The sequence below is a fragment of the Toxotes jaculatrix genome, chromosome 3 (genome assembly GCF_017976425.1).
Source record: "Toxotes jaculatrix isolate fToxJac2 chromosome 3, fToxJac2.pri, whole genome shotgun sequence".
Taxonomy (NCBI): domain Eukaryota; kingdom Metazoa; phylum Chordata; class Actinopteri; family Toxotidae; genus Toxotes; species Toxotes jaculatrix.
Window position 1 is genome coordinate 23,710,690 of NC_054396.1, and position 26,476 is coordinate 23,737,165.

The window sequence follows — 26,476 nt, forward strand, 5'->3', positions numbered from 1 at the left end:
CAGCCAGGCTCCAGCTGATTCTTGAGTGTGGTCTCTCCGTTTTGAGAGGCAATAAAGTCTTTCAGAGACACTCAGAGCAACCTAACCCACTTTTTTTTCACTGTGGCTCTCAGGGATAGGTTTACTGACATGCACTTTGGCCCTAACGTGCTATAGGTTCTTGAAAAGGGAGCACCAGAGGAAATGCAGCAGTGAAGCTTTCTAATCCCTCCCTCAAAACCGGAAATTTAAGCTTTAGTGCTGCAGCAGGGTGCTTCTGGCTGCTCTTATTAAAAAGGAAAGTCTCATGGGAAGTGACATAGAAGTGCTATGGGCTGAGCTGCCTCTCCATTAGCTTAATTGCACATGTAGGCTGTCTGATCTTCATCACAGCATTTAACAAGAGGTGAGTGTCAATTAAATTTTGATTTTTTTTTTAATCTCCTTACATTGGTTTGTTTTGCATGTTTAGAAATGTCAAAATTAATGAACCCTAATTTTCAAACGCTGAAAGCCTATCTCAAAAATGAGAAAATTTGCATGGATATCCGTATTTACTCTGACACTGTTCTGGACATATCAGATGAAAAGCAAACAAAACAAGCTAAACCTCATTCTGCTACTAATGAGCCACAGTCATTTCTTGTTACACTTAAACAGAACAGAAATAAGTTAGCATTTATTTTAGCATTGTAATGAGTGCTTCTCTTTGAAACTGAGAAGTGTCATCCTGCACTTGTCAGTCATGTTTTAGCCCAGGGTGCAACTGGTGACCTCTTCTTCAGTGACTCTAAACTTGGACTAATGTCTGACTCCACAGAAAAAAATTGCTCATAGAGGTAATACAAGACTGAACATAAATTATTCACATACACCTTCATGGAGGTGAACAAGAAGCATTTTAAAGCATAAATGTTGATATTTGCTATGTGAAGGCCACAATATTGTGGTAGTGTTGATAGTATTTTTTATGCTTCTTTGTACATGTAAATACATGTTCTACTAAGTGTGTAACTGTTTCTTAAAATGGCACGCAGATTAAAAATTCCACATCACAATAATGAATGAAACATTTATTTACACCAAACCCACACATATTTTCTTATGTATAACATACTACAACAAACAATCAGGATTAAATAAATTTTTCATGTCAGTATCATTCTGTTATCTCTTCTCATACCAATGTGAAAAGAAACCTACATCCAAAAATGAATCGAAAGACATAAGCTTATAGTTGCAGGAGCTTTAGGCAAACACCCTTAAGTTTTAAAATCACTGCTACGTAATGTCCTGTTATATAAATATTTTTGCTGTTTAACATGCATACTGTTATTGTTAAAATATGCAAGACTGCGCATTAGTATTTTAAGCTTTCATTTTATTATGATTGCACAGTTGAAATCAAAACAACACATTTGTGGGTTTTACTTCAGCAACAAGTCTATGGGTTTTAGTAGTCTATGCCTAAGACCTCATTGTGACTTAAACTTTGAAAAACCACCAATCTATCTGTATCGGATGGAGCTGGCTCAAATCTAAAGACAACGTATGTAGTATCTGAAGTAAATTACCAAAAACTTTCTGTTGGGGTTTTAGAGCAATTCTATAATCTTCAGTGTGTTCATTTATTCTGGAAAAAAAAGACAAAGGTGGTCATTAGTTTCAGATTCAACATGACAAGATATTTAAAATAGTACATTCTGTTTAATATTTACCTCTGACTGTCAGTTTAGTGGAGCACTCTGCCCTCCCCATAGAATTTTCTGCAACAACCTTATACTCCCCGGTGTCCTTAGGTCCAACCCTCAATATGAGCAGGGAACACACTCCACAGGTGTTGGAGATGTAGTAATTAGTGTTGGTATTCAGACTGATATTGTTGCGGAGCCATGTCACATGTGGTGTTGGATCTCCTTTTATAGCACAGCTCATGTAGCATTCATAACCTTGAGGAGCAGTGTGCATTTTCAGTGGGACAATGAACTTTGGAGGACACTGCAGATCACAGGCCTTTGACTCTGGCAGGTTCACAGTGAACTTTTCTGGAGGAAAACAGAATGCATTGCATCAAATCAGAATGTCTCCAGTGTTTTAACATCAGGCCTGATGGCAGTGCTACAAAGAATTTTACAGGTACAGCACATTCTGGTCTTATTTGTGTACCAGAGCTTCTCTGAGAAATAATGCACACTTTGATGTTTCTGTGCTATTGGAAAATGTGAGAGTTAAATGATTTAGAGTATCAAATTTCTTTGGATAGCCCTAAAATAGACATCTCATATCAAAGATACTTAATCTGGTGAGATGATTGAATCAAATCAAGACTGTATACTACACATGTAGCCTCCAGAACTGTGCTCTGAATTTTATTTGAATTTCCTTAGATTGTTAATCTCTCTATTTATAACTGTATTGTGTTTGTCCGTGTATGTGTGCTGCTGGGACAAACTAATTTCCCTCTGGGATTAATAAAGTTTATCTATCTATCTATGTATTAACCAAATTAACTGGCTGAATATTAACAGTTAACTCTTGATGCACGAAGAAAAGAAATCTGTTAATGCATGAAAGGCCTGAAGAATTATTGCATTTCTTCCAAAAGGTGTCCCTGCATTTTTTGTACTGACATATGCTCCAATTTTTCAAAAACTTCCCTAGATGTTTTTGTGTGTTTCTGTATAAACATTCATTACAAAAATTAGTAAGTCACAAAGCATATAGAAACAATTGGCACACTAAGTGGTACACTTATAGCAGCAACTTTTCAAAGTGAATATAGTAAATTGGCTTATGCATGAGGAAAGAAAGGGCACAGATCATTCATCTCACTTTCATTTCAACAATTCATTACAATGTTAATTCAAATACAGATCTCTAGTATTGAGTGAATGTGGAAAACAAAAGTATATACATACCTCTTTTCTGAGAAATAAGCCACTTTGGTGATTCAGAGGGATTAGAGGAGCCCATGTCATTCTTTGCATAGACTCTGAACTGGTATTCTCGACCTGGCATTATGTTGCAGGCTGTGAATTTATTGTTGAAGATCCGATCTCCAATGGAGTTCCAAGTTCTTTTGTTTGAATCGCGCTTCATCACCATGTAGTGCAGCCTGTCGTCACGTTTCTCATCTGGAGATGCGGTCCATGAAATAGTCACTGTCCCGGGCACGTTTTCATCAAGCTCCACAGGACCTGGTGGCTTAGGTTCATCTGTTCAAATAGTTCAAATACAAAAAGTTTTCCCTTATTTTTAGCTGCTTTATATGGAACAAGAATCAATTATTTATCTTGGAAGAAAGCAGTGTTTTACCAAACTCACCTGTAACTCTGATTTCAACGCTGAATGTCTCTTGGCCAACAATGTTCTTGACAATGATAGTGTAGATTCCAGTGTCTGACCGCTCAGCTGAGGGAATCAGAAGCTGGGATGTGCCCTCTGCATTGCTGATGGTCACTTTTTTAGACACTGGCACTCCATCTTTCAGCCAGATGACCTCAGGCCAAGGCGAGGCCTACAAAGAATATAATTTTGTTAGAAGATGAATAGGGTTCACTATATATGCATTGCCCTGGATGTGTCATTTTGAATTACCTCAAAGTTAATGTTGAATCGTGCAGAATTTCCTGCCCTCACCACCATGAAACTCTTGATTTTTGCATCTGTGAATCGTGGCCTCACTAGGTGAACAGCAGAATGAAAGTTTGGTGTTATCTTCTTATTTTGATATTTTGATGTCAAATGTGCTCAATATATCCTGGATTCATAAACAGTTGCATTCTCAACTTTAATCTTATGGTACTTACTGAAACATTTTTTGATTGGCATACAGTACCAGTCAAAAGTTTGGACACACCTTCTCATTCATTGGTTTTGAAACTGATTGAGAGAATGCTAAGAGTGTGCAAAGCCATCATCGAAGCAAAAGGTGGCTACGAAGAATCTAAAATATAAAACATATTCTGGTTGGTTTAACACTTTTTTATTAACTACATAATTTCATATGTGTTCCTTCATAGTTCAGATGTCTTCAGTATGAATCTACAATGTAGAAAGTAACAAAAATAAATAAAAACCACTGAATGAGAAGGTGTGTCCAAACCTTTGACTGGTACTGTATGTTTATGTGCTAGTAAATGATTTTTATGGACAATTTAAGTGCTCAAGAAAGTGAAAGTCTTGCTTTGTGGTGCTGTCTTTCATTATTGGTGATAGGATGAAGAAGCCAACTAGAGCTGTAAAGTGTTAAGCAGTTGTGTCCCCCAGAATCCCAGTTTATCATTGCATTTATCTTGATTGTTTAAATCAGGCTTCAGTTATCCCCATCATGGTTACCCTGAACTCTAATCTCTTTAGGTTAACTAGATTTTCATAATATTGAATATCATTGTTTGATGAAGTAGTTTGAAGGGAATTTCTTACCAGGAGGAGGCATGGCAAGGATGTAATTATCCAGCTCCTGAGGCTGTCCCTCCCCACCATCATTAGTAGCAATGACTCTGACCCAGTACATGGCCATTGACTTCATGCCTTTCACTGTATAGGAAGTCATGGTTATTGCATTTGAATTGCAGCGATCCCAGTCTGTGTTTTCTGCAGGCCTGATCTCCACAAAATATCCTTTGGCTTCATCCTCAACCCCCTCAATGTCCTTGGTTTTGGTCCAAGACAGGGACAGGGTTGTGTAGGTGGAATCTGTCACTTTCAAGTCAATGACTTTACCAGGAGGCTCTGCAAGACATGATTCACAGTGAGTGCTGAAATTTGTAGGCTGTATGAGGTATAAGGATGATGAAATTATGGCTGTCATAATATTTCTAAATGTCCACCTACTTTTAGGGTCTCTGGCAAACACAAACTCAGATGGTGTACTGAATTCACCCGCTCCAGAGTTATTGATTGCTGACACACGGAATTCGTACTCCATGCCCTCAACCACGTCTTTAACAGCAACTCCTTTACCTATGTAGGAAACATATGCTTTATGTTTGCATTAATAGCAACATATGAAATACAGGAGTAACAGCCACAAATCATCAGACATTCATGAATGTGTTGTAACAGGCTGTCATGACATGATCAAGCAGATGTATTGTATGAATAGTTGAGTAACCTTTGATCATCTGATCGGGTGGGTTGACTTGGCCCCACAGGTTGCTGCCCTTCTTGCGTTTCTCGAGGTTGTATCCCAGAATATTGGTTCCTCCAGTGTCAGAAGGAGGGGACCAGGCGAGATTAATGCAGTCCTTGAAGGCACTAACAACCTTTGGTGCTGATGGAGGTCCAGGGTATGCTGGAGAGACAAAGGATTGCGATCTGTGATCATTCCTATGTATAAAAGGGTCAGTAAGTAGGATTTTTGCCATGGGAGAACTGATCATGATGTTGGATGAATACAACCAAAAGTTGAATTAATACTGTAACTTCACTACATGTTGTAGAATTTTCTGGAATTTAAAGACACATCCCATTGGTTTTGGGGACATAAGTGATGCTAGAGGCTTGGTTGTGCTGGGTTGCCTTCACAGAGCCTGTTAGTGAACTATTGTAGCTGGCTTCTGTTACCTCAGACATCAAGACAGTTACTGTTGGTCAGTGTTATGAATTTGTTTGTCACCAAAGTTTATATCAGTACGAAAGATTTGAGAGCGAATATACCGATGGTGTGACAGGGATGATGCAATTTAATCATTTCTATCTGAGTTTACCTTTTGTACCAGCTTGAATGTCCTCCGTTTCCATTAGTTCACTGATTCCCATTTCAGTCTCCACTCGGATGCGATAGCAGTACCTCCTGCCGTGATCTACATCATTGTCCTTGTATTGGGCCTCCGGACCAATTGGTCCTACCTTCTTCCAGGTGTTGCGGCCAACTTGTTGCCGTTCAAGGGTGTAGTTTTGTATCTTGCAGCCACCGCTGTCTTTTGGGGGTCTCCACTTGAATTCAATTGTGGATGATGAGGCCTCAACAATCTCCAGAGGTCCCATTGGAGGAGTAGGTTTATCTGTCAAAAAACAAAATAGTACAGTGATCATTTATCTTTGCTGAACAAAGTGTAACAAAATACTTACTGCAACTTACTGTGTAGGTGCATGCAAAATACTGAATGAAAAACTGTGTGTAGTTCATAGTTTTCACAGAATCTTTCTTACCCAGGACAACAAGCTGGCTGAAGGCCTCAACAGTGCCAAATTCATTTTTGAGTTTTATCTTGACTTCACCACTGTCTTTGCGCTGCAGCTTAGTTAGAAGCAGACGGCTGTACCCTTCTGAGTGCTCAATCTTGATGTTTGATTCATCCTGAAGCTCTTCACCTTCAAGGTACCACTGAACTTTTATAGGATCCCGTCCAATATAAGGTAATTTGAAGGTAGCTTTGTGTCCTTTTTTCACTGTTACAGGAGTTTTAAATGCATCCAGTTCCTCGGTATTAAATCTGGGTGGATCTAAAATCATTGGTAAAAACACACAGGTATTTTAAGCAGTGTAATCCATGTATCAAATCACACACATTGTGTAAGCTTTAGAATAATGCGTACTCTTAAAAATCAGTTTTCATCATGACCATGACCTGCAGGCACGCTGAATGATGAATGATGCAAGCACTGTATGGAAGGAAGTAACTCTTGTGAGGAAAATGTTTTTACCTTCAACAACAATCAGAGCCTCTGTTTTCCGTCCATCTGCTTCAAATTTATATTTTCCAGCGAATTCCTCTGTGACTTTGTGAATTTTCAGCCTGTGAAAACTTCCCTCTTTTGAAATGGTTATACCCTCAGATGATTTAATCTGTAAATAACAAACATCTCACTGTAACACGGTAAATATAAATAACATCTCATCTGAACCTCTGACCTATTTAAAGACATGATAATCACCATCTTTTGGACCGTATCACTGAAATAAGGTCCATATAGACCCTGGACTTACCTCATCTCCATCTTTGTACCAGATTCCCTGACAGTCTTCACTGCTCAGTTTACACTCCAGCTCTGCTGCTTCTCCAATAATGGCTTTGCAGTCAGAAAGCCCAGCATGAAAGTGAACTCCTGGGTCTGAGGATTTATCAACCAGCAAGTTAGTGAATGCACGTATTCTAGAGATAAAGCTTACATGTGCTTACAAGTTGTTTCACGTTGTTATTGTGGATCTCCAATTACAAGGAATCCATGCATTCATGAATGAATGGATGCATGGTCTACACACTTGTATGTAATCCAAGTGTGTACACACTTACCTCACTTTCTAAACAATAATCACAGCTTAGCATCTTGTTTCTGCATTTCTGTTGCTATCATGTATTTTTTTATTTATCTGTAAAAATACATGTTTTAAAAATGCAAATTTGATGTCAGAAAATATATATGAAGAGATCATATAATCCCAGATTGCAAAGGATGTAAGAAGAGTACATTTTGCATATGCTTTAAACGTGATGAAGATGTCTTCTTAGTTAATGTGTAGCTTGATTGTCTTGTTTTGGAGTGGCCTTCTTCAACTTCAGAGTTTGCAGAGTTGAAATCTTGGCACAGCTCATGAGAATGTCATCACCGAGGCCTTTGTTTGCCTCTGTTCACGTAGTTGCTCTTGAAAGAAATATACACTCTTAAAACATAAAACATCCCACTCGGGACTGACAGTTCCTTGGTCAGTGGAAGAAACAATGATTTTGTCTGTTTGAGCTCAGTCTTCACTGTTAAGAAACTGGTTTAGAGCATGGTCATCCTCCAAAGTCAGCTCAGGTTTTCTTCATCTTCAAATTATGTAAGAGTGTGTCTACACACAAGTGTTACAGTCGTATCAAGAACATGATCGGTTCTGTAGTTGCTCATTGAAATGATTAACCTCAATGCACCGACTCATCCTGAATTTAAACATTTAAAAAGGCAAGCAGCAAGATTGCTAACACAGATGCACACAAAGCACAGATGCATTTAAACGTTACTCTCACACTCGCACACACGAACACGCACACAGCGAACAAAATACATAAGAGACGGAGGTGGACACAATTAAACAGTAAATTGCCTGCTGATATCACAGAAATAAAATAATGCTGTTCTGTTCTCTGCAAAACAGAAGGGTGAAGTCAGTTTTGTTTCATTTCACTGTTATGACAACTGTAAAAATAATCATACAGTGTTCCATAGACAAAAATCATTAGTGCATCAAATTTGATTAGCATTTTATCCACTCTCAAGGCACTCTCAAGGTTAAAATCCACTCTTACTGAGTTCTCTGATCGTTCTAAGAGGCCGTTTAACTGATTAGAGATCAAATGTGGCATTCTGCTTGGTGGTCACACACTTTTTCTGTTAACCCTCAAACCACTGAAAAAGTCATCTGCTCATCAAATGACTTTGTTCAGTGACAGTGCTTCCCATGCAGCAGTTAATGCAGCACCCGTAATCTTACCACTAACTGTCTCCTCGATCAATGGGCCTTGTCGTGCGCGGCCTGAACGCTTGCCAGCTGCAGATGGCTCACCGCCGTCTGCGCCCTCAACATTTTCAGCAGATTCATCACTGCCTGCTGCTGGCCCCGTGCCATTATCGCCACTGGCACCGCTCATTTCTCTGTTTTTTGCTTTTCAGTTTTAGGGGATATCATCGTAATTACCATCAATCCAATGTTTCTCATTTGCTGTTGGATATGCCTTACAAATAACATTAATGAAAACAGTAACAATAACAATTTAAGTGTCAACATGGAGCATGAAAACAATAACAGCAGCAACAGATATAACAAAACATTAAGTGCAGAAGAGGAAGGTGGTGGGAAAAGGTGAAATCCAACTTGCTATTAAAAATCAGTTCAGTAATGCTGGCACTGTGAAGTGACCTGATTAGCTGATGGGTTTGTGCACCTTAGACTACTTTGTCTTTACGTACCTCTTGTGAACAAATGCTACTTGGTAAAGTAATACCAGTGAAGTGTTGTCACGTAATTTTAAATTTCAACAAAAAGGATTAATTGTGAAAATATTTAGTATTTCTATTCTTCAAAATCTTTTATGAACAGGCACCTTTTATGTGCTCAGCTTGAATACGTTGGTTGGTAAGTCACCTTTCCCATTTTTGTACCCTCTACATAACAAACTTGTACATGAACTAAACAAGGTATTTCTAACAACATCTAGACAAACAGCAGACATATTACACACAGAACACAAATATAGACAAGTATCTATATTTATCAACACAAAGGATTAATAGATGAGAATGTAGAATTTAGCATAGCATCTACATGCTATACTACTTTCTGTTTCTCAGAAGAGGCACAAAAACAAACATAAAGATGTAGACAAATAGAACTGTGTTGTATTAATAACTGCTGACTGAGTTAATTATCTGCTAAACTTAGCAAATAGTTAATGAGTTAATACTTCAAGCCCAAGGATTTTGTTTTTGTTCTGGGACTAACCATGTGAGCAATCAACACACCGGAACAAATGAGAACTAAACTGCACTTTACTTTCAAATGTAGGCTTGAGAACTGCAAGGGTTTTCAAGAATTAAGAAATATAACTCTGAACCCATGTTACACATCCTGGATAAAGCAAGTTCACTGAGGCTTGACAAGATCTTTCTGGAATATGCTTTGAAATTCACCTGGGCCAAGTGGAGCTTTCAGCTAATTGTATGAGCTGCAAAGCAGAGCCGTATAGAGCTTTGTAAAGTGTCAGTGCTTTAATTTGGTCAGTGTTAATGCTTCTACATTTAAGTTAGGAAGTGTTTAGAATTTCCTACAGTTGCGATGTCAAAGTCATTTTCATTCCCAAATGACTTTCATAGCCAGTGAATCGTCTACAGCATGCAACCTCTAACATCTCTTACCAACAACAGGTTCTTCAACCTCCACATTTTTCTTTTTGGCACGTTTTCCTTTTTTCCCAGATTTTTCACCTTGTTGATTTGTGGTTTCCTCATCATTATTATCTCCTATTAGTAATAATAAATAACAGCTTTATACAGAATGTTAAACATAGCGTTACTACAAATGTAATGATTAATTATCATATTAATGCTGACCTAAAGACCACTTTCTTTCAGCTGCCTACTCTGAGGCAAAATCATCAAATCATGAAAAAGTATTTTCAAAATCTTTGTTGATTAAGGATATAATTAAAGATTATAATTTAAGATTGTTAGACAAAGAGATTTTTATGATGAATCTGAAATTTCACAGAAAAGACAAACAACAGTAAATGACATACAGTAAAAAACATCAAGAGAACTGTAATATGTAGACAAAAGAAGTGGAGGTTAATATCAAAACACAGAGAGACATTAACAAAAATACATACACTGTGCCTTCTACTGCTCCTAGTATTAATAATCTTAATGATTCCAAAATTATAGACAAATTTCTCTATAAACATATTTATGTTGGGTATAAGATATTTTTTGTCATTAAGTGTGTCAGCATGCATTACAGTGTGAATTAATCTTACCTATCACAGTATCTGGAAGAAGTGGACCATCTCTCACACGTTTTCTGCATTTTCCTCCTTCTCCATCTCCTTCTCCTCCCTCTTCGTCTCCCTCTCCTCCTTCTCCTGCTCCCTCTCCTCCTTTTCCTGCTCCCTCTCCTCCTTTTCTTGCTCCCTCTCCCTCTCCCTCAAATTCTGCATCAGAATCTTCAAACGAATCGTAGTCCTCTTCTCCCTCAAAATCTTCTCCCAAACCTTCACCACCTCCAACTCCAGCTCCAGCTCCACCTCCAGCCCCACCTCCAGCTCCACCTTTGACTCCAGCTCCACGTCCATCTTCTCCTCCACCTTCACCATCTGCACCAGCACCAGCTCTGATGCCTTGACCAGCACCTGCACCTTTGCCACCATCAGCTCCAGCACCACCAGCACCTCCAGCCCCACCAGCACCATCTGCAGCGGAGCCTGCGCCACCGGCAGAACCAGCGTCTTTTTTCTTAGTTCTCCTCACTGCTCCATCCTTACCAGCTGCTGCTCGCTTTGACTTTGCAGCTGCCTTAGCTGCAGCTTTAGCTTCAGCTTTGGCCTCAGCCTCTGCCTTTCTGGCTGCTTCTGCCTCCGCCCGGGCAGCTGCTTCTGCAGCTTCTTTCTCTGCTTGAGCCTTCTTGGCAATTTCCATTTTTTCTTCCATTTCTTTTTGATATCTTTCCTGTTGTTCTTTCGCAATTTTCATCAGTTCTTCGTCATTACCACCCCCGGCCATAGTAGTTTTGCGAGCTGCCTTCTTGCCTTTGTTGGCAGGATCTTTGTCAGCTGTAAAAGATAATATTTCAGATGTATTTTAATTTTCAGCTTAATGTTAAATTCAGAATTAAACAATTATTTGGGATCAGGGGAAAGTATCTGCAAGATATTCCATATTTATGCATGTAACTGGCATCCATATGGTATAATGAGAACCCCAAACATAACAAAGGAAGACAGTAATATACTTACCTTCAACTACAAGCCACGCATTGCAGGACTTGATTCCTACCACAGCAGCATAGATGCCAGCATCCAAAGGCAAACAGTCCCGCACAATCAACTTGTGGATAAGCTTATCTTCAGATACAATGATTTCATGTTTCTCACTATTTGTCAGTGGGGCGCTTTTGCCAAACCATTTGATCTCATTCATGGGTGCAGTCAGGACACACTGAAAGAGGGCATCCTCTCGTTCTTCTGCCTTGACCTCTTGTATTTTGACAGCAAAGTCGACTTCAGGTACTGCAGGATTTCAGAAGGGCGCAAAATGAAGCAGAGACAGACTAATCAATTTCTTTCATGTTGTCTTGTCCATTTTCTAAACTGCCTGTTCTGTTCAGGGTCATTGGAGGCTGGCCCTTTTCATTGTGTTCATCTAATTATAGTTATAAATAAGTCTAAAAAACTATCTTTTGGGTGAGCTACAATATATCAGTCATAACTTGAAAGTAATGGAATTTACTTAAACCTTATCTAATCTTAATCACTTGATTGATGACTCACCTTTAAAATCCGTGGAGAATACATTGACACCCTCAACGTCCACTGAGTACAGTCCAGCATCTTCCGAACCTAGCTTTTTAATTGTGAACACATATTTCTTGCCGACTTGTTTCAAACTGTGCTTCAGCCCCTCACCGTCTTCTTTGGTGAATGGAACCATGACGCCATCCTGCAGAATTGAGGAACGTGTTTCCATTCAGATAACAGATCATTAAGAAAAGACGAAACAGCAAAACAATACTGAAGTAAGTAATATCTCACCTTGTACAGGAAAATTTTGCTGCTCGGATCCTTGAGGTCCATGTCCAACTCAATTGTTGCACAGTCGTCATCATTGACCTCAATATGTTTCAGTGTACTGATGTGTGTCACAAACTACAGTAGAAATAAACATTACAGAACAGAATTATAAAAAAAAAATAGAAATGAGTCTGCCTGTACAGTTTCAGGTAGACATCAAACGGTAACCATAAAGAGATGTTAAAACAAATTTCTCGGAGATGCTCATAATAGAATGAAATAGTGATTGGTATACCACATACCTCTGCAATCTCCTCCTCTCTCTCTCTCTTCATTTCGTTGAGTTTCTTCAACATGCCTCGGAAGTCTGTGATACCGTAGTCTGCGCAGATCCGCTCGTAGTCTTTCTTGTCTGCACTAAGTAGAATTTCCCAGACCTTCTCCTCTGGCTCCATTGGCTTCTCCTCACGTGTTCCATCAGAATTACTGCAGAGTGAGATATTACACTAATTTCATTAAGGTCCATGGGAAAAATTACTTTCATACTATCAAAGAGAAATCACTGTAGGCATGTCAAAAAAAGTACCATAATTGTTTCTTTTAACATGCAAACTGCTGAGTTTATATTATATGACTCACCGTTTTTTAAGTTTTTTTCTGAAGTCTGTTACATCTGGGGAACCACAAGAAAAAATGCTCCATCACTTAATGGCATCATGAATCGTCAATGAAAATTTCATCTTTAATTTATAGTGTATGTGACTTTCCCTTGTGCCACACTTTCTGTTTTACGAATATTTCTAATTTCTTTTTGATAAAATACACTGTTGAGCTTAAAAGATAAGTCAGTAATATTCTATATTCTGTACTGTTATTGTCAGCAACTTTTATGAAAGGACTGAAGCCAGCAGTGTGTTAGTCTGTCTCTGTCCATAGCCAAAGGCCATTCATTTCTTTTCTAGATGTAAAGCAGGTCACAAAATTATAGTTTCATTTTTGAAAACGGCTTGGGAGTGGATTTGACACAAACTACAGTGCCCACATTCATGGTTATGAAGGAGCATGTCACCCAGTGCATCGAGTTGGCTCACCTATGTGTTCCTATAGTTTTTGGACAACAATCAAGTTATGCATATGTAGATAATACTGTTTAGAAGGATCAGTCTTTTCATGTGATTTGTAGGCAATAAGAAAAATAGAAAACAAACTTAACTTTTAATAGAGTTGTGAAAGAGAATGGTGTCCAGTCCGATCTAAATGATATCCCACAGATTTTTTTCCAGTCCCAATAAAATTTTTGTGTCAAGTAGTAACAGTGCCCAGACACACGAACTGACAGATCAAACATCACACTGATCTCTGCTGTGCTTCTGATATTCTTTGGCAAAAGGAAACTTTGACAAAAATTAAGGTCATCGATCACAAACCATGCTGGCTGTGCTGGGTTTACACAACCTCTGTAGTTTGTAGTGATCTTCAAATTTTCATTCAGTTTGTAAGAGAGCCATTAATGTGTCAAGTGTCCGCACACAGTGACACTGCACTGATGTGACAGATGCACCGTGACAGGCAGATTTTTTCCCTGTGAATCCAATTAATGAATAAAATGTCATGTCGTTATGAAAATATATGGTCCAGGTTGTAGCATCATTCCAAGTATTGATAGCTTAGATGAAGGCTATCAGCCCCTGTTCATCTCTGTGCACAGCTGGCTGCCCAGTTCCTTAAAGTGTCATTTGTTAAAATGTGATAAATGTATTTTTAATTGCGCTGCTGCTTTGTCTGCTGTTGGGTGCACTTTGTGTCTGACAGGGGTAACAGTGCATATTAGCTATCTATTTGTGAAAGATTTGGCCTTAAAATGGCGTGCATTGTCCCAACAGCCAACAAACACATCCTGCCTTGCTAAAAAAAAAATATATATGTAAGATTAGCATTCCATTTCAGACAAAACTCAAAATGTACTTGAAACTTCACCTTCTCCTTGTGTCTTCTGAAGTTCCTTGGTCTTAGAGAATCCAACTGTAAACAAACAATAACCTTCAGTTTTGCTTAATGTTTTTCACTATTCAACTATGCCATATTCTCAAGGGGTTATATCGTACAAATATTATCTAACACACTTGGAAGAAGGAGTAGAGTGATTCTATGTATAATAAGGATCCTACCTGCGATAACATTCAAGACAACAGTGCAGACCGCCCTTCCATATTCATTTGTTGCAAAACACTTGTAGGTGTCAGCATCCTCGGGGGCAACCTTAGGAAACTATTGAGATGCAAAAACGGAGTTAATGGCATTTTTATTAATATTTCAAAGCAAGATGAATTGCAAATCGTCTTCATTTATGTCTTACGCTCTAAGTGCTACATGTAAATCTCACCTCAAGGGTATGTTCTTGAGACGCATTGTCATACTTTTGCAGGCACACCTCAGAGTGAAAAAATATTTCTCCATTTGCTCTGCTCCATGTTACAGTAGGTGTGGGATCGCCGACTACTTTGGCCTTGAAGACTGCATGTTTACCTGGAATAGGACAAAATGAGGATTTCCTCATTAGCTACAAATTATTCATTGCTAGTGAAAATGGATATGTTGCAGATACATGGCACATTTTGTTCAAAATGTGGAATGACCTAAGATGTTTAACAATTTTGCTGGAATGTGTCGTACTTTGAGGTTACATTTTTTAAGATATATATTTGGGAATTTTAATTTAGCAGATACTTGTATCAGATGACAGTAATGGGAAAAGAGAGAGATTGGTAATTACATTCGAGGTCCCCACCCGGATGTGAAACGGTGACGCTGTAGTTCCCGGTCAATGCTTTAATAATCTTTTTTTTAATTTCATATGGCCCTTAGTGTTTGTTTCAGACATATGAAGACTTACCCTCTTGAATAGTCAGAGCAATGGGTTTGCGGGTGAAATCTGGAGTTGACATTCCCTCTGGAAGTTCCTCCATAAACTGCGTTATCATGACACCGGGCACTTTGGACTTCTTCTTGATGCCTAATCAAAATAAAAAACATTAAAAGTGAGAAAAGCACAACGTATATAAGATAAATGCTAAGTGCAGTTAGCAAATGTAAGGGCACGACTAGGAAAATACAGTATATTCATTAAAACATGAAAATAGTAATGACTTGTTTTGAAGAGGTATCTCTGTAAACCAGTGAACTGAATAAGTACAGTATGTTTGAAGGAAAAAAAAATTAAGAGAGGCTTACCAAGACCGTCTTAAGTTCAAAAGTGGATGATAAATACAAATCTAAAACCCAGACAAGTTACCCAGCAAACATATGTCAGTGTAAACTTCACACATTGTCACATTCAAACATACATCAAGTGTTTATCTGAAGGAAACGCCACCGTGATGGATCAAACTTAAAAAGACTTTTATGGCTAAGAAAAGATGAAATAACTACCTAACACTATTGGGTGTGATAATTTGTATGATCTTTATTCATTTTTTCCTAAATATTTTAAGATTATCAAGTGTTTTTTATATAAACTGAGTGACATGTGAAGAGGAATAACGAAACGTTCTGAGCCAAATTAGCATGATTCTGGTTGTCACGTCAAATCTGACTCCAGCAGAGGGATGTTGCTCTTGACTCTTGTATTTTGCAAAACCTTTGTTGCTGTTTTTGCAAAAACACAATACAAGCGAGTTTACACCTACGCTGGTATCTCCTGTGTTTTGGCTTTGCTTTGACACTACATCCTCGCAACAAACATGGAGCGCTCCCACTGGATTAAGAGTGCCCACAATGAGCAGTACATGCTTTAAGACCAACAGTAAGGTCAAAAGTTTAAGAGCTTCACAGGGACTGTGACTTTTTAATTTATGCATGAAGACAATTTTCCATTTTTGTAAAGCCATATTTTTTTAAGAAACTTTGTAAAAGAAGATCGAGCAAAATTTTATGTTGTAATGTACTTTGGACTCTCCTGCTTTGCAGGCCTGTCTGTATTAGTTGTGAGTGTTTATCCTGATATTAACATGCACACCAAAGTGACTGTATTTGTGTAACTAGCAGATCTAATACGCTAATAGTCAGTGTGATAATAATCGAGTATTCTTGCCATAAACATAAATGTTTATGTCTTGTTGAAAACGTGAGTGGAAACTTTGAGTTAATAGTAATCAGAATATGGGACTGTTAATTTTTTTTATTTTAAATTCATTCTGGTTGATGCAATGTTTTCGTATGCAGCTTGTCAGTGTAGAGCTTTTTGTTTCTGATAAAATATTTAGTAAATTTGCAAGAAAACGAATTCTGTTAATCAAGAAAAATAATCTCTAAAGATTACATGTGACTAGCAAATTTTTAGAGACATAAAGAAAAATAAAATACACAAAGATAAAAAGTTTTCTCTCTATCCTCTGATTCTTATGTCAGTCAAACTACTGGTTTGTTTTATGTGTCCACAGAGCACAAGTATATGTCTACTCTGTAGTTTTGTACATTCTTTATACACCTTATATACCTTGGTTTCAGGTTTAGTGAAGCCTAATGCAAAATTTGATTTAAGTGTTAATGTGAGTAATTCCATTGTTTGAGTTTTGATTTGTTTGAGGCTGAATAAATACTAACTTTTTTCCTTTTCATAACTCTGAAGAAGCAGTTTGCTTGTGAGAAAGTATATTTTGAGTAGCCTTTCATGTGTATGTATGGTCCTGAATGGTGACATCTGGAAAAAATTAAAACTCCTATACAGTACATATCTTCTTAGCACAGTTCAGTCTAATTTTGTGAGCACTCAAAACAGGTAAAAAAAAAAAAAAGCCAGAAGTTTTGAGTGTGGGAGATAAAAGCTCTACCCTCTGCAGTTGCTAGGTCAACAGGGAACAAATGATATGGCTCCAGTGTGGCTCTCACATTGAGGCATTTAAAATGTCTTTGGATTTAGGAATTGATGCAAGTGTTTTGCAGAAGTCCCAGAACCCTGAGCATACCGATATGAGCTAACCCACAGCAATCTCGAGGGGGGCATCACCGACTGCTGATCACAGGGGTTCAGCTGGTCCAGGGATCCCTGGTCTTTAATTATTTTCACTTGGCACGAAAGACCTGCAATAGGCAGAATATTAACTATAGAATATATAGTTTATGAAATGAGTAGGGTGCCGCTGCAGTTTGCAGTCCGAAGCACACTGGAGGTAAATTGCTTGCGGCAGTTGCTACTTAACAGTATGTTCTGTATGTGGCAGAGCACTGATAACATGACATTTTGCTGTTGTCAACAAGCTGAACGTTCACGCTGTGGATTTGTGAGGATGACACGGACATCATTAAAAGCAATATGTTTGCGTGGAAGTATTGATCAGCCTGTTAATGTAGAACAGCAATAAAAACTGCATATTTAAGCCAGGCATTGATTTCATTGGTCAGTCAGCAGGAAGTATTTTATGGAGTATAAATGGCATAAATTTAGTGCGAAAAGACTCATAAGGATCCTATCATTCCTGAGTAGAGTTACATGCTTGATAAATGCTGTGTAAAATGTATTTCTTATATATATATGAGTCAAGCTACATTTGCTACATTCATTGCTAGACTCCTGATATCTTATTTTTTATGAGATCTTGACAGACGTCAAGCATGTACATGGGCTGCTATCGCTGAAAAGCTAGTTTTCTATTCAGTCCTTGTCTGAAACGCCTGTGGCTGAAAATAACGGCTCCTATCATATTTCTCAAACGCTGGCATAGGAGGACTGTTTATTATTTTACTAAGAGTTCTTTACCAGACGAAATTATTCTAGATGACTTTTATTTTTACTGTCCCTTTTTTATTTTTATTTTGCTTTTGTGTCATGTTTAATCGACTCTTTTTGTTTTAGCTGGGCTTCATGACACTGATTTGTTACCAGAATAGACATTCCTTTAAAAGCAGTGATTGAAATTTTGCAGTTCATCATAAATGAACAAGGTTTTTTTTTAAGGGGTTCTTCAGTCCTTTCACTTGTTATTCTTTCTTTCTTTTTTTTTCTTTTTTTTTTTTTTTTTTTTGTACTGTACATTATGATTCCTTCAGCACTAAGTGTAACTCAGACTGTGTCACTGGCTGGTACTTGTATTATTCATATGCATTTTGTATCTTTGCATCTCACATTGGTGTCCAAAAAAGCTTTACAAAGCTGGAGCAAACTTACAGAAGATGTAACAGACCACCTCTAACACTGAATATTAAGTACTTACACTTGCTGTGCTTTCCTCTATTTATTGCTCTGTGCTTTCATCTTTTTCATTTCATTTAGCTTTTTAAATTTGTGTTTTTCTCATTTCAAGTCTTGAAAACTTCTTTACAAATACATTAGATTTTCCAAATAAATAAATGAACAAACGAATGGGCTATACATTCAGAACCTGCTGAGTCTCTAACATGTCCCCACTGTTATAGGGTAATGCTGTGTTTATTCTCATCACCGCAGCGCCAGCCAGTTGCCATTGTCGGCGGTTTATACTTTGTCATAAGTTTGCAGTCCTTTGCCACTCAGCTGTCCCAATTTGTAGCTAGAAAGCACAGACAGTAAGTAATAATGAAGTCTCTTCATTTGTTTATGCACCAGTGAAATTAGATTCTGTCACTGGTCTAAATTGTCCTGGACTACATTAGTCAAACTGCTGCAAAGGTACCACCAGTTTTCTTTTTGTTGATGTGAACGGATGACTGGTTGGCTTACACTTCTAATTTCCTTCATTGTCATGTTAAAAGGAAATGACAAGTTTCAGCTGTGGTTATATTAAGCAAGTTTCATACCCCGGAGCACTGCACACTTGTGTTACCTCCAGTCCACTCAGAATATTTGTCACAGTGATACAAGAAATCAAAAGATATTGAGAGCTGTGTGAGGCTTAGGGGCTTCCAGAGGTCATGGGTGTCATTCCAGCTGATTAACTCGAGACTTCAGAGTTATGTGTTAACCTGACAGCACATGGTTCTCTGTGACCTGCTTTGAACTACTAGGATCATAGAAATTGCAGTTTTGTATCTGTGGCAGTCGAGGTTGTCACAGTGAAGCCAAGGAGAGTGTGTGGGTCAGGCGTGAAATGGGCAAAAATCTAGGTAATACAGAAAACTTAAAGGGGTGACTCCGTTTGCTTTGGTGTTCATGGTATAAAAGTACAGCCTGAAATGTTATGCACTGGGAATCTTTTTACTGAGTGACTCAGTATTAACTTAGATTTACAAGATTCATATGTTAAAGCTTAAAGATTTGGGAAATTTTTAAGGTGGCCCTGGGGTGGGTAGTCAGATTAGTTAGACTTTTATGAGACGCCATGCCACCCCTTGGAGTTGTCCCTGTCGAGCAAGTCCACTTATTGAGACTGAACTGTGCCAACATACTTGTACAGGACTAAAAAGCATGTGGACGTAGGTTTAGAAAGTGGCTTTTTTTTTCTTTTTTAATTACGATATAAAGTAGACACATGTCAATCAGCTGTAGTGCCCTCTAGCAACAGCCTGCAGCTAGTACTCATACGGAGGTTGTTTAAAATGTCACAATGAAATGCATCTGTTGTGACACTGAAAGCTGAATCATCCGCTTTGGATGACACCTTTCAAGGAGTGATGAAGACCACATCATACATGCAACTCACCCAACATGGAGTCATGCACTTACAGAAGGTGAATCGTTTGTGCAATCTGATTTCGTTTTTTGCTCGCATACCTTTGTCATCTGGGTGAACTCCCTCAGAACCGTCGACTTAACACGCAACGTGAGAGCAGGAGAGGGAACAGGACAGGTAAATATTAATCCTGACAAAAGCACCATGGCAGGTTGGAACTTCGACAGGATTATAGACACATAATGAACATAAAACACCACAATATACAGTATATCACCCAGGAATGTGAAGCACAAACACAGACACAACTTGAGCAGAACAAAATCTTCAGAGACACATGACACGACGAAAAATTGTTAGTCATAGACAAAGTATAATACAGCGTGTTAGCAATATGGTTACAAATAGTTGTGCTGTGCAACTGCTGATTAGACTTAACTTCAAGCTCGCTCAGGCATTTCCTCAACATTTCAGGATGATTCCTGCACAGTGCTTGAGAGATATTATGTGCAGATGCTCTGGACAAAAGCAATTTGTGGGAAATTAATTTCAAATAAGCTTTCATTTTGTCTTCTGTCAGCCAAGGACTGCCTTTCATTTTCAATTTCCTCTTCAATTGTGGCAGCTGTTATTGACCATCACATTTATCCTCCATGATGATGATGTTGTTCATCTTGTTACCATGGGCTACACGCCAGTATAGTTCTTCAGATAGACTCAGAAGATTCTTTGTCTTGATTTTTTTTTTTTTTTTTGTCATCAAGAGATTACAGCTTATTTGCTTCTCATCTTCTGGCATCTGTGATGCCTGTTATCATTTATTTGACCGACATCTTCGAAATCACATCCTTGGGAAGCAGAAATTGATAAATGATGCGGCCACCGCTACATTCATACTTGTTGCTGCTGTTTTTTGTTTTTTTTTTCAGACAGCAAAGAACAGCATCTGTGCCTTTGTAGACAAAAAAATAAAATCTTTTCTGTTGTCTTTTCTTGACATCATGGACGACATTATACTGTGCAGTCACTTGAAAAACCATAAATATTATTTGGACTGCTTCCTTTCGACAAAAGAAAAAGCTGTGGTGCTTATCTTCGTTTCCTCTCTGCAGGCATGGTCAGCACTCAGCATAGTACAGCATTATTCAAATGTCTTGGGTTTTCCACGTCTTTAAAAAAGATGCATTTTCTGCACAGGATGCCGACCTTAGGTAATCTGTGATGTGGCCATCTTCTCCGGTCGTTTTTCTGTCTCGCAGGTTGATTTTTTTCTTCGATGCAGTGCCACATGAATTATTTCATATAAGGATTAGTCGTCAGAAAAATTCTGTTTATCATCATTCCTCGCATAAGAAGAAGAAGTACAGGTGGAGACAACTGCAATACCAACCCTTTGACTGACCTAACAAGAGGGAGTGTCCATCAATCTGCACTTACCTGCCTGCCCGGCAGCAGTTTGATCGGTCACCTTTGACTTCTTCCACATCTTGCTGTCCTTTGGAGCCCTACTGATTCAGAAGACTCTGTTGCAAAAAAAAAGAGAGACAATAAAAGGGGAAATCTTTAGCAGAGCATACATGTATGGGTCAAAAGTCAGTAATACTGACTGACATTCACCTCAGAGTCGGAAAAGTCAGTCTTTTTAACTTTTAGATCAGTCATGCTTTCATTTGCTTATTCTCTTTTTAAAAATTCAAGCAAATGCCTCTCAAGGGATCGTGGATTTATTTAAAACTTTTGGAGGAAATTCTGCATCTATGAAATGCTTTGATGAAGCACACTACCCCCTCTCCACCAGTGCAGTTGCTCTAACCAGTCAGTAAGAGGCAGCAACCAGTGTCATTTACAGTAACTGTAGGCCTTTAACGCAGGATGAATGTCTATCTCAGGAATCCTTTCCGGGCATGTGTTAATTAAGCTAGGAACTTGTTGAAGCTTTAAATAAAGATGGTGAAGAGTTAGGCTTAGTTTTAAAATACTGCCACTGCTACAGCCTCCGAGTCCTGATTAATATCAGTTGATTTATGGTACAGTTTGAAAAGATATATGCAGCTATTAAGATGAAATACCATGCTTTAAATTTAAAAAAAAAAAAAAACAGCTAAAAGATGCACATGCAGCACTGCGCCACAGTTTCCACCACACCTCCTGTTCTTTATTCACTTGATTTAAATATATATAAAGCTGATGGCACCAAATTGCAGCCCTGGAATCTCAGAGGGACGCATTTGTTTTCCACCACCATGGGGTTTTTTTTTTTCATCAGAGTTGTACATAAAAACATCAAGTGTAATGTGACACTGATGAGGATCACAACTGAGTCATATGGCACTTGTTTAATGTTACGTGAGTCACAGCTCCTCTCTGTTGTAAAAGGTCACATGCATCACTTTATGCCATTACTATATTTTGTTCTTGTAAAATTTGACCTAATGACTCTCAAGTTAAGAGATCTTAACCTTCTCATTGGACAGAAACTTAAAGTAGGAGTGGTTATGGATGAGCAATTAATATAATTGTCATTATTACTTTGCAGTTGAAAAGATTTTCAGGAAATATTGTTGACATGGAGAGGTGAGTCCTGTTTGAGTTCTGCTTTAAGTGCTCAGTGTGAATAACATTCTGCTTTTGTGCTTATTTGAATGACTGAAAATGGTAATATTGCTAAGTTTCCTTTTTTACTTTTTAACCCTTTCACACCTTAAAATAGTGTGTGTATTTTTGTGTATGATTTAGGATATATCAGTTGCTGGTAATATTATACCTTTTCCTTCTATTTTATTACTACAAACTTAATACAAAGTCAGTGTGATTTTGTGTGGAGCCTGTTTTGTATGAAAATACCCTAATCACTTTTGATCTCACAATTGTCTGAATTAGTTTATCAGGGCTGTCTGCTGCTCAGTCTAGTTAGCAAAGGGTTTTACATTTTTGAAGTGTTCAAACAGCTTGTGCATCCAGCCTGCTCCTCTAAGCCTTTAAAGAACCTCATATTGTGGTTTCAAATTTTAAGCATTTCTCTATAAGCTTTAAATATTTATGACTAAATAAGTTTTGGGGGAAAAAACATACTTAGTTATTATGTACCAAGAGATTAACATTGAAAAACTAAGCTAATCTGTGCTCAGAGTCAGTTTGAAAAAATAGATTTTCAGGGCCTTTGAACAGGTCGAAATTTGTCTAAAAACTGAAATGTCTGACTTTGTTTTGGTGATGACTTTGCTTTTTAATTTGTACCACAATTTTACGAAATACTGAATGTCGAATATTTCACTTCACAATTTTAACTATCTTGCCTGTCCTGATGTCCCCCTGAAATTAGAACCTGTCGTCTCAGAAAGTAAGTGTTTTATTTTTAGTTGTACACATGCTCGAGCATATGTTCAGAAAGGTTCCGTGCTCCAGCAGCGATCTTGGCTCTCGGTGTATCTTGAAAATGAACTACACAACACATATGGTAAAAGCAAAACAGCCTGCAACAGGAGACGTTTTGGCAGGAGGCCCTCTGCATTAAAGGAGACCTGCTCCTCTTCCAAGAGGAGATTGCCGTTTTAGCTGATTACATTTATAGTTTAATGTTTGGCCGAGGATCTCATCTGATTTAATGAAACCTAACTTGTCGGGGAGGGAACACTGTAGACAAAATAACATAGATCCTGAACATCTGTCCTGGTCACTGTCCCCGAGATTTCAAAGATTTGTGCCGCAGGCTGCATTACGCTAATCACCTCTGTAGCTTTAAAAAATAAGCAGGTCTGCAGGCTGGCTGTCACTGCAGCCACCATAACAAGTCACTGAGCTTAGAATTAGAGACGGTCAGTATGAAATGTTGGACAACTGTAGCAGAAAGGATATTCAACTACTAGTTACTACTTGCTATGATACAGTGAATTAATGTTTTCTCAATAGGATGTTATTATATTAATTTAAAAGAGTCTTGTGGTAATTCTGAAGTATTTTGGCAGTTTGTCTCTTAACAATTTGTGGGTGTAATTGCTCATCTGTCCATGCATGGTCAAACCCTGCGATGTTTGACTGTAACTTCATCTTTGCATGTGTGCAATATGGCATCCTTTGACATCATTTAAAGTCGACCTCTTCTCGTATCAACTTCAGGAAATAACTAATATGCCAGTGGATTGCTTTGAAGTTTGTAAAAAAAAATAAATAAATAAAAAAAAAAAAAGAAGATGCTGCACAGACAAACGAGCGGTGCCTAATGCGTCAGTAGTATGTGACATGTCTGTGCGATTGAGCCACCCAGCGCAGATGACTGCACCAATGACCACATACTCTTAAAATGGCATCTGGTAGCCTCTCGAATGTCCCCCAATTCATTTCTCCACACACCACTGACTGCAGCTGAGTGTTCAAGACAGAAAGTGGCTTCAGCTGTGTAACTCACACAAAACCAGGTCTGACGACAAGGGCCTTTGGTGTCAAATGAGCGCTAATGGTGCTATTTGAACTTGTGAAAATGCCCATTTGTTCAATTGCTGTGAGAGCGCTGACAAGTTGATGCATATATGTTGTTCAAAGCATGTAAGAAATGCTTCAGCTTTAGCATGTTATGTGCGGCAGTGTGTTTTAATCAGCCTGTTTTTTTTTCTTTTTTGCCTTTTAGTCTTTTTTGATCGATTGTTTTCTTTCTGAAATGTGAAGCGTAATTGCATTGAAGGTAATTGCTTTCCACAAAAATACATTTTGCATGTGCACAGTGTGAGAAAGAAGTATAAGGAAAACAAGTACAGTGCGGGCAGTATCAACCACAACTCTGTGTATTTCTTTAATGTAAAAAGAAATCCTATTTTCTGCCAGAGTACAACCCACTCCCTCCATGCAGCTCTCTGAATCTCAGGCTACATATCGATTTGATACCTCCATCTAAAGTTAGTCATCAGCCGGCAACCTCACTGCTCTGACCTCACTGCTATGATCCGGCTTCCTAGATTTAAAACCATGAAATTCAAACTGAGAAGCCTGCATGCCTTACTAAAGTGATTTCATGCACCAACACCAAATTTGCGTGTCCTCTATGTAACAAAATCCTGTACAGCGTTTAATGTATATCTAAATTATTAACATGGTAGCACACTCTGTAATTTGAGTAACTGAAATTAGATAGCACATAAAGTCCTATTTTCTGTAAGTCACTTTATTACTCTTTACGCGTAGCACATTCAAATCTCTGAAGAGGAAAATAGAAGCATGTCTTCATTACACATGTGCAAGTACAATTGAAGTTTTTTACTGTAACTACTTGTGCACCTGCTCACAAAGTGCTGATGTCTTTCTGATGCAAATGGCGACGGTACACATTGTAATTATCCAGATTTATGTTTGCAGGGGCTGACTTACAAGAAATAAACCGACTGTCATCCATTTCTCCTCTCTGTTCAGTGCATTTTTATCATCCAGCCTTTGTTTTGATGGCCACCTACCTGCTCACAGTCCTCAGTGCTCTCAGCTCTGTTCCCTTTCAGGCAGCAGTCTGGTCACACTGTGCCTTCTTCTAATTTTTTTTTTTTTTAATGTAATAGATCCTTCCAGCAGTGTGCAAGTCAGTGCTTGATGCTCCTCTACTGCCTAGACCCAGTGACTGCCAAAAGCTCTTTAGGCTTTTTTGTATTTGTGGTCACTCCAAAGACATTGGAGGTCAGGTGGGCGGTGAAGCAAGGGGGGGCACCGTGAAGGGTGGGTCAAAGAGCAGGTTAAATACCTCTTAAAGAATCATTTGTTCCCATAAACCAGATGTAGCGACAGTTATCAAGATGAAGTTTGCTCGTTTACAAGCCTGAAATCTGGATATATCTGAGCTCACAAGCTTAAGACCCAATTAAGTTTGCTTTGTGTAAGTGTGCTGTAAATATTAATGCAGTACTTTAACTACTTTAATGTCCTGAGTTGTAAATTGTTCTTGAAGATTGTTCTTGAAAATAAAGAGGGCAAAACTCTGAGTGCAGCCAGACTTGTTTTTGTTTTTCCAAGACATATTTTTAAAGGAGAGTCATATGAAATACATACAAAGTACGGCAAATCAGACAGTAGACACATGATTAGTGGTTATTTCAGGCCACTCAGTGCAGGACACTTTTATTACTGAATGAAACCTGTAAAAAGAAAAACAAAAGTTGATCAACATCAAACCCATCCAAACAGTGTGGTGGATATTTTCCACCATTTTATTCTTTGATTTATATTTCGATTAAAATCTAAAGATGGATGCAGCTACATCTGAATCAAAGTTCAAGGCTGCAGCCCTTGAATGCTCTTGTCTCGTGTCTTTTATTACAGACTCCGGTATTCCAGTTGCATGTGATGTTGAGAGTTGCTGTATTATTTTAAGAAGCAGTGTAAATGTTGCCAGCCACTGTCTCTAGAGGCTTAAATAAAGGATGAGGTGTAGGTGCGTCACATTGTCCCCCTCCCATCGAGATGTCGTGCCGAACACGAGACAGCTGCTACAAGTTTGTTATGTTCCTATGAACATCTGAAACCTGATCAAGAGCATCTACAAGTGTTAATAACTCCAGCAAAAACATCCTTACTAGAAATACACACACAGTAAATGATGCTAGGAAATAAAAACACCAATTCACATACAAAGTGATCCTGATTTATTTACATATGAAACATATAATAGCACACTGTACTTACAGTATGTATGGTTCTTGTTTTTACTCAGTTTTTAGTATTCAGTTTCCAACA

At 38.3% G+C, this 26,476-nt stretch overlaps 1 protein-coding gene across 2 annotated transcripts; it reads right to left on the minus strand.

The window, feature by feature from the left end:
• Positions 1–1,037: 1,037 nt before the first annotated feature.
• On the minus strand, positions 1,038–25,359 carry LOC121178791 (immunoglobulin-like and fibronectin type III domain-containing protein 1). 2 transcript variants are annotated; one of them, XM_041033150.1, is made up of 25 exons: positions 25,210–25,359; positions 21,206–21,291; positions 15,079–15,198; positions 14,569–14,711; positions 14,354–14,453; positions 14,163–14,207; positions 12,825–12,858; positions 12,488–12,671; positions 12,207–12,320; positions 11,946–12,114; positions 11,412–11,684; positions 10,437–11,228; positions 9,820–9,924; positions 6,914–7,038; positions 6,631–6,772; positions 6,136–6,429; positions 5,691–5,987; positions 5,096–5,275; positions 4,816–4,944; positions 4,405–4,713; positions 3,577–3,662; positions 3,304–3,496; positions 2,898–3,194; positions 1,698–2,024; positions 1,038–1,612 (listed from the first exon to the last, which is right to left on the minus strand). In XM_041033150.1, the coding sequence occupies exons 2-25, from the start codon at positions 21,252–21,254 to the stop codon at positions 1,608–1,610; spliced, it is 4,512 nt and encodes a 1,503-aa protein (XP_040889084.1). In that variant the 5' UTR covers positions 21,255–21,291; positions 25,210–25,359; the 3' UTR covers positions 1,038–1,607. The 2 variants fall into 2 exon arrangements, with proteins under 2 accessions (XP_040889084.1, XP_040889085.1); XM_041033151.1 differs by lacking the exons at positions 21,206–21,291; positions 25,210–25,359 and adding an exon at positions 17,150–21,193.
• Between the last annotated feature and the right edge of the window lie 1,117 nt (positions 25,360–26,476).

Coding starts and splice junctions, on each gene's coding strand:
- LOC121178791 (XM_041033150.1), bottom strand. CDS start 21,254: ATGTGGAAGAAGTCAAAGGTGACCGATCAAACTGCTGCCGGGCAGGCA. Junction 14,208..14,353: donor TGTCTTGAATGTTATCGCAG/GTAGGATCCTTA, acceptor GTTTGTTTACAG/TTGGATTCTCTAAGACCAAG. Junction 3,195..3,303: donor CGTTGAAATCAGAGTTACAG/GTGAGTTTGGTA, acceptor CTATTTGAACAG/ATGAACCTAAGCCACCAGGT.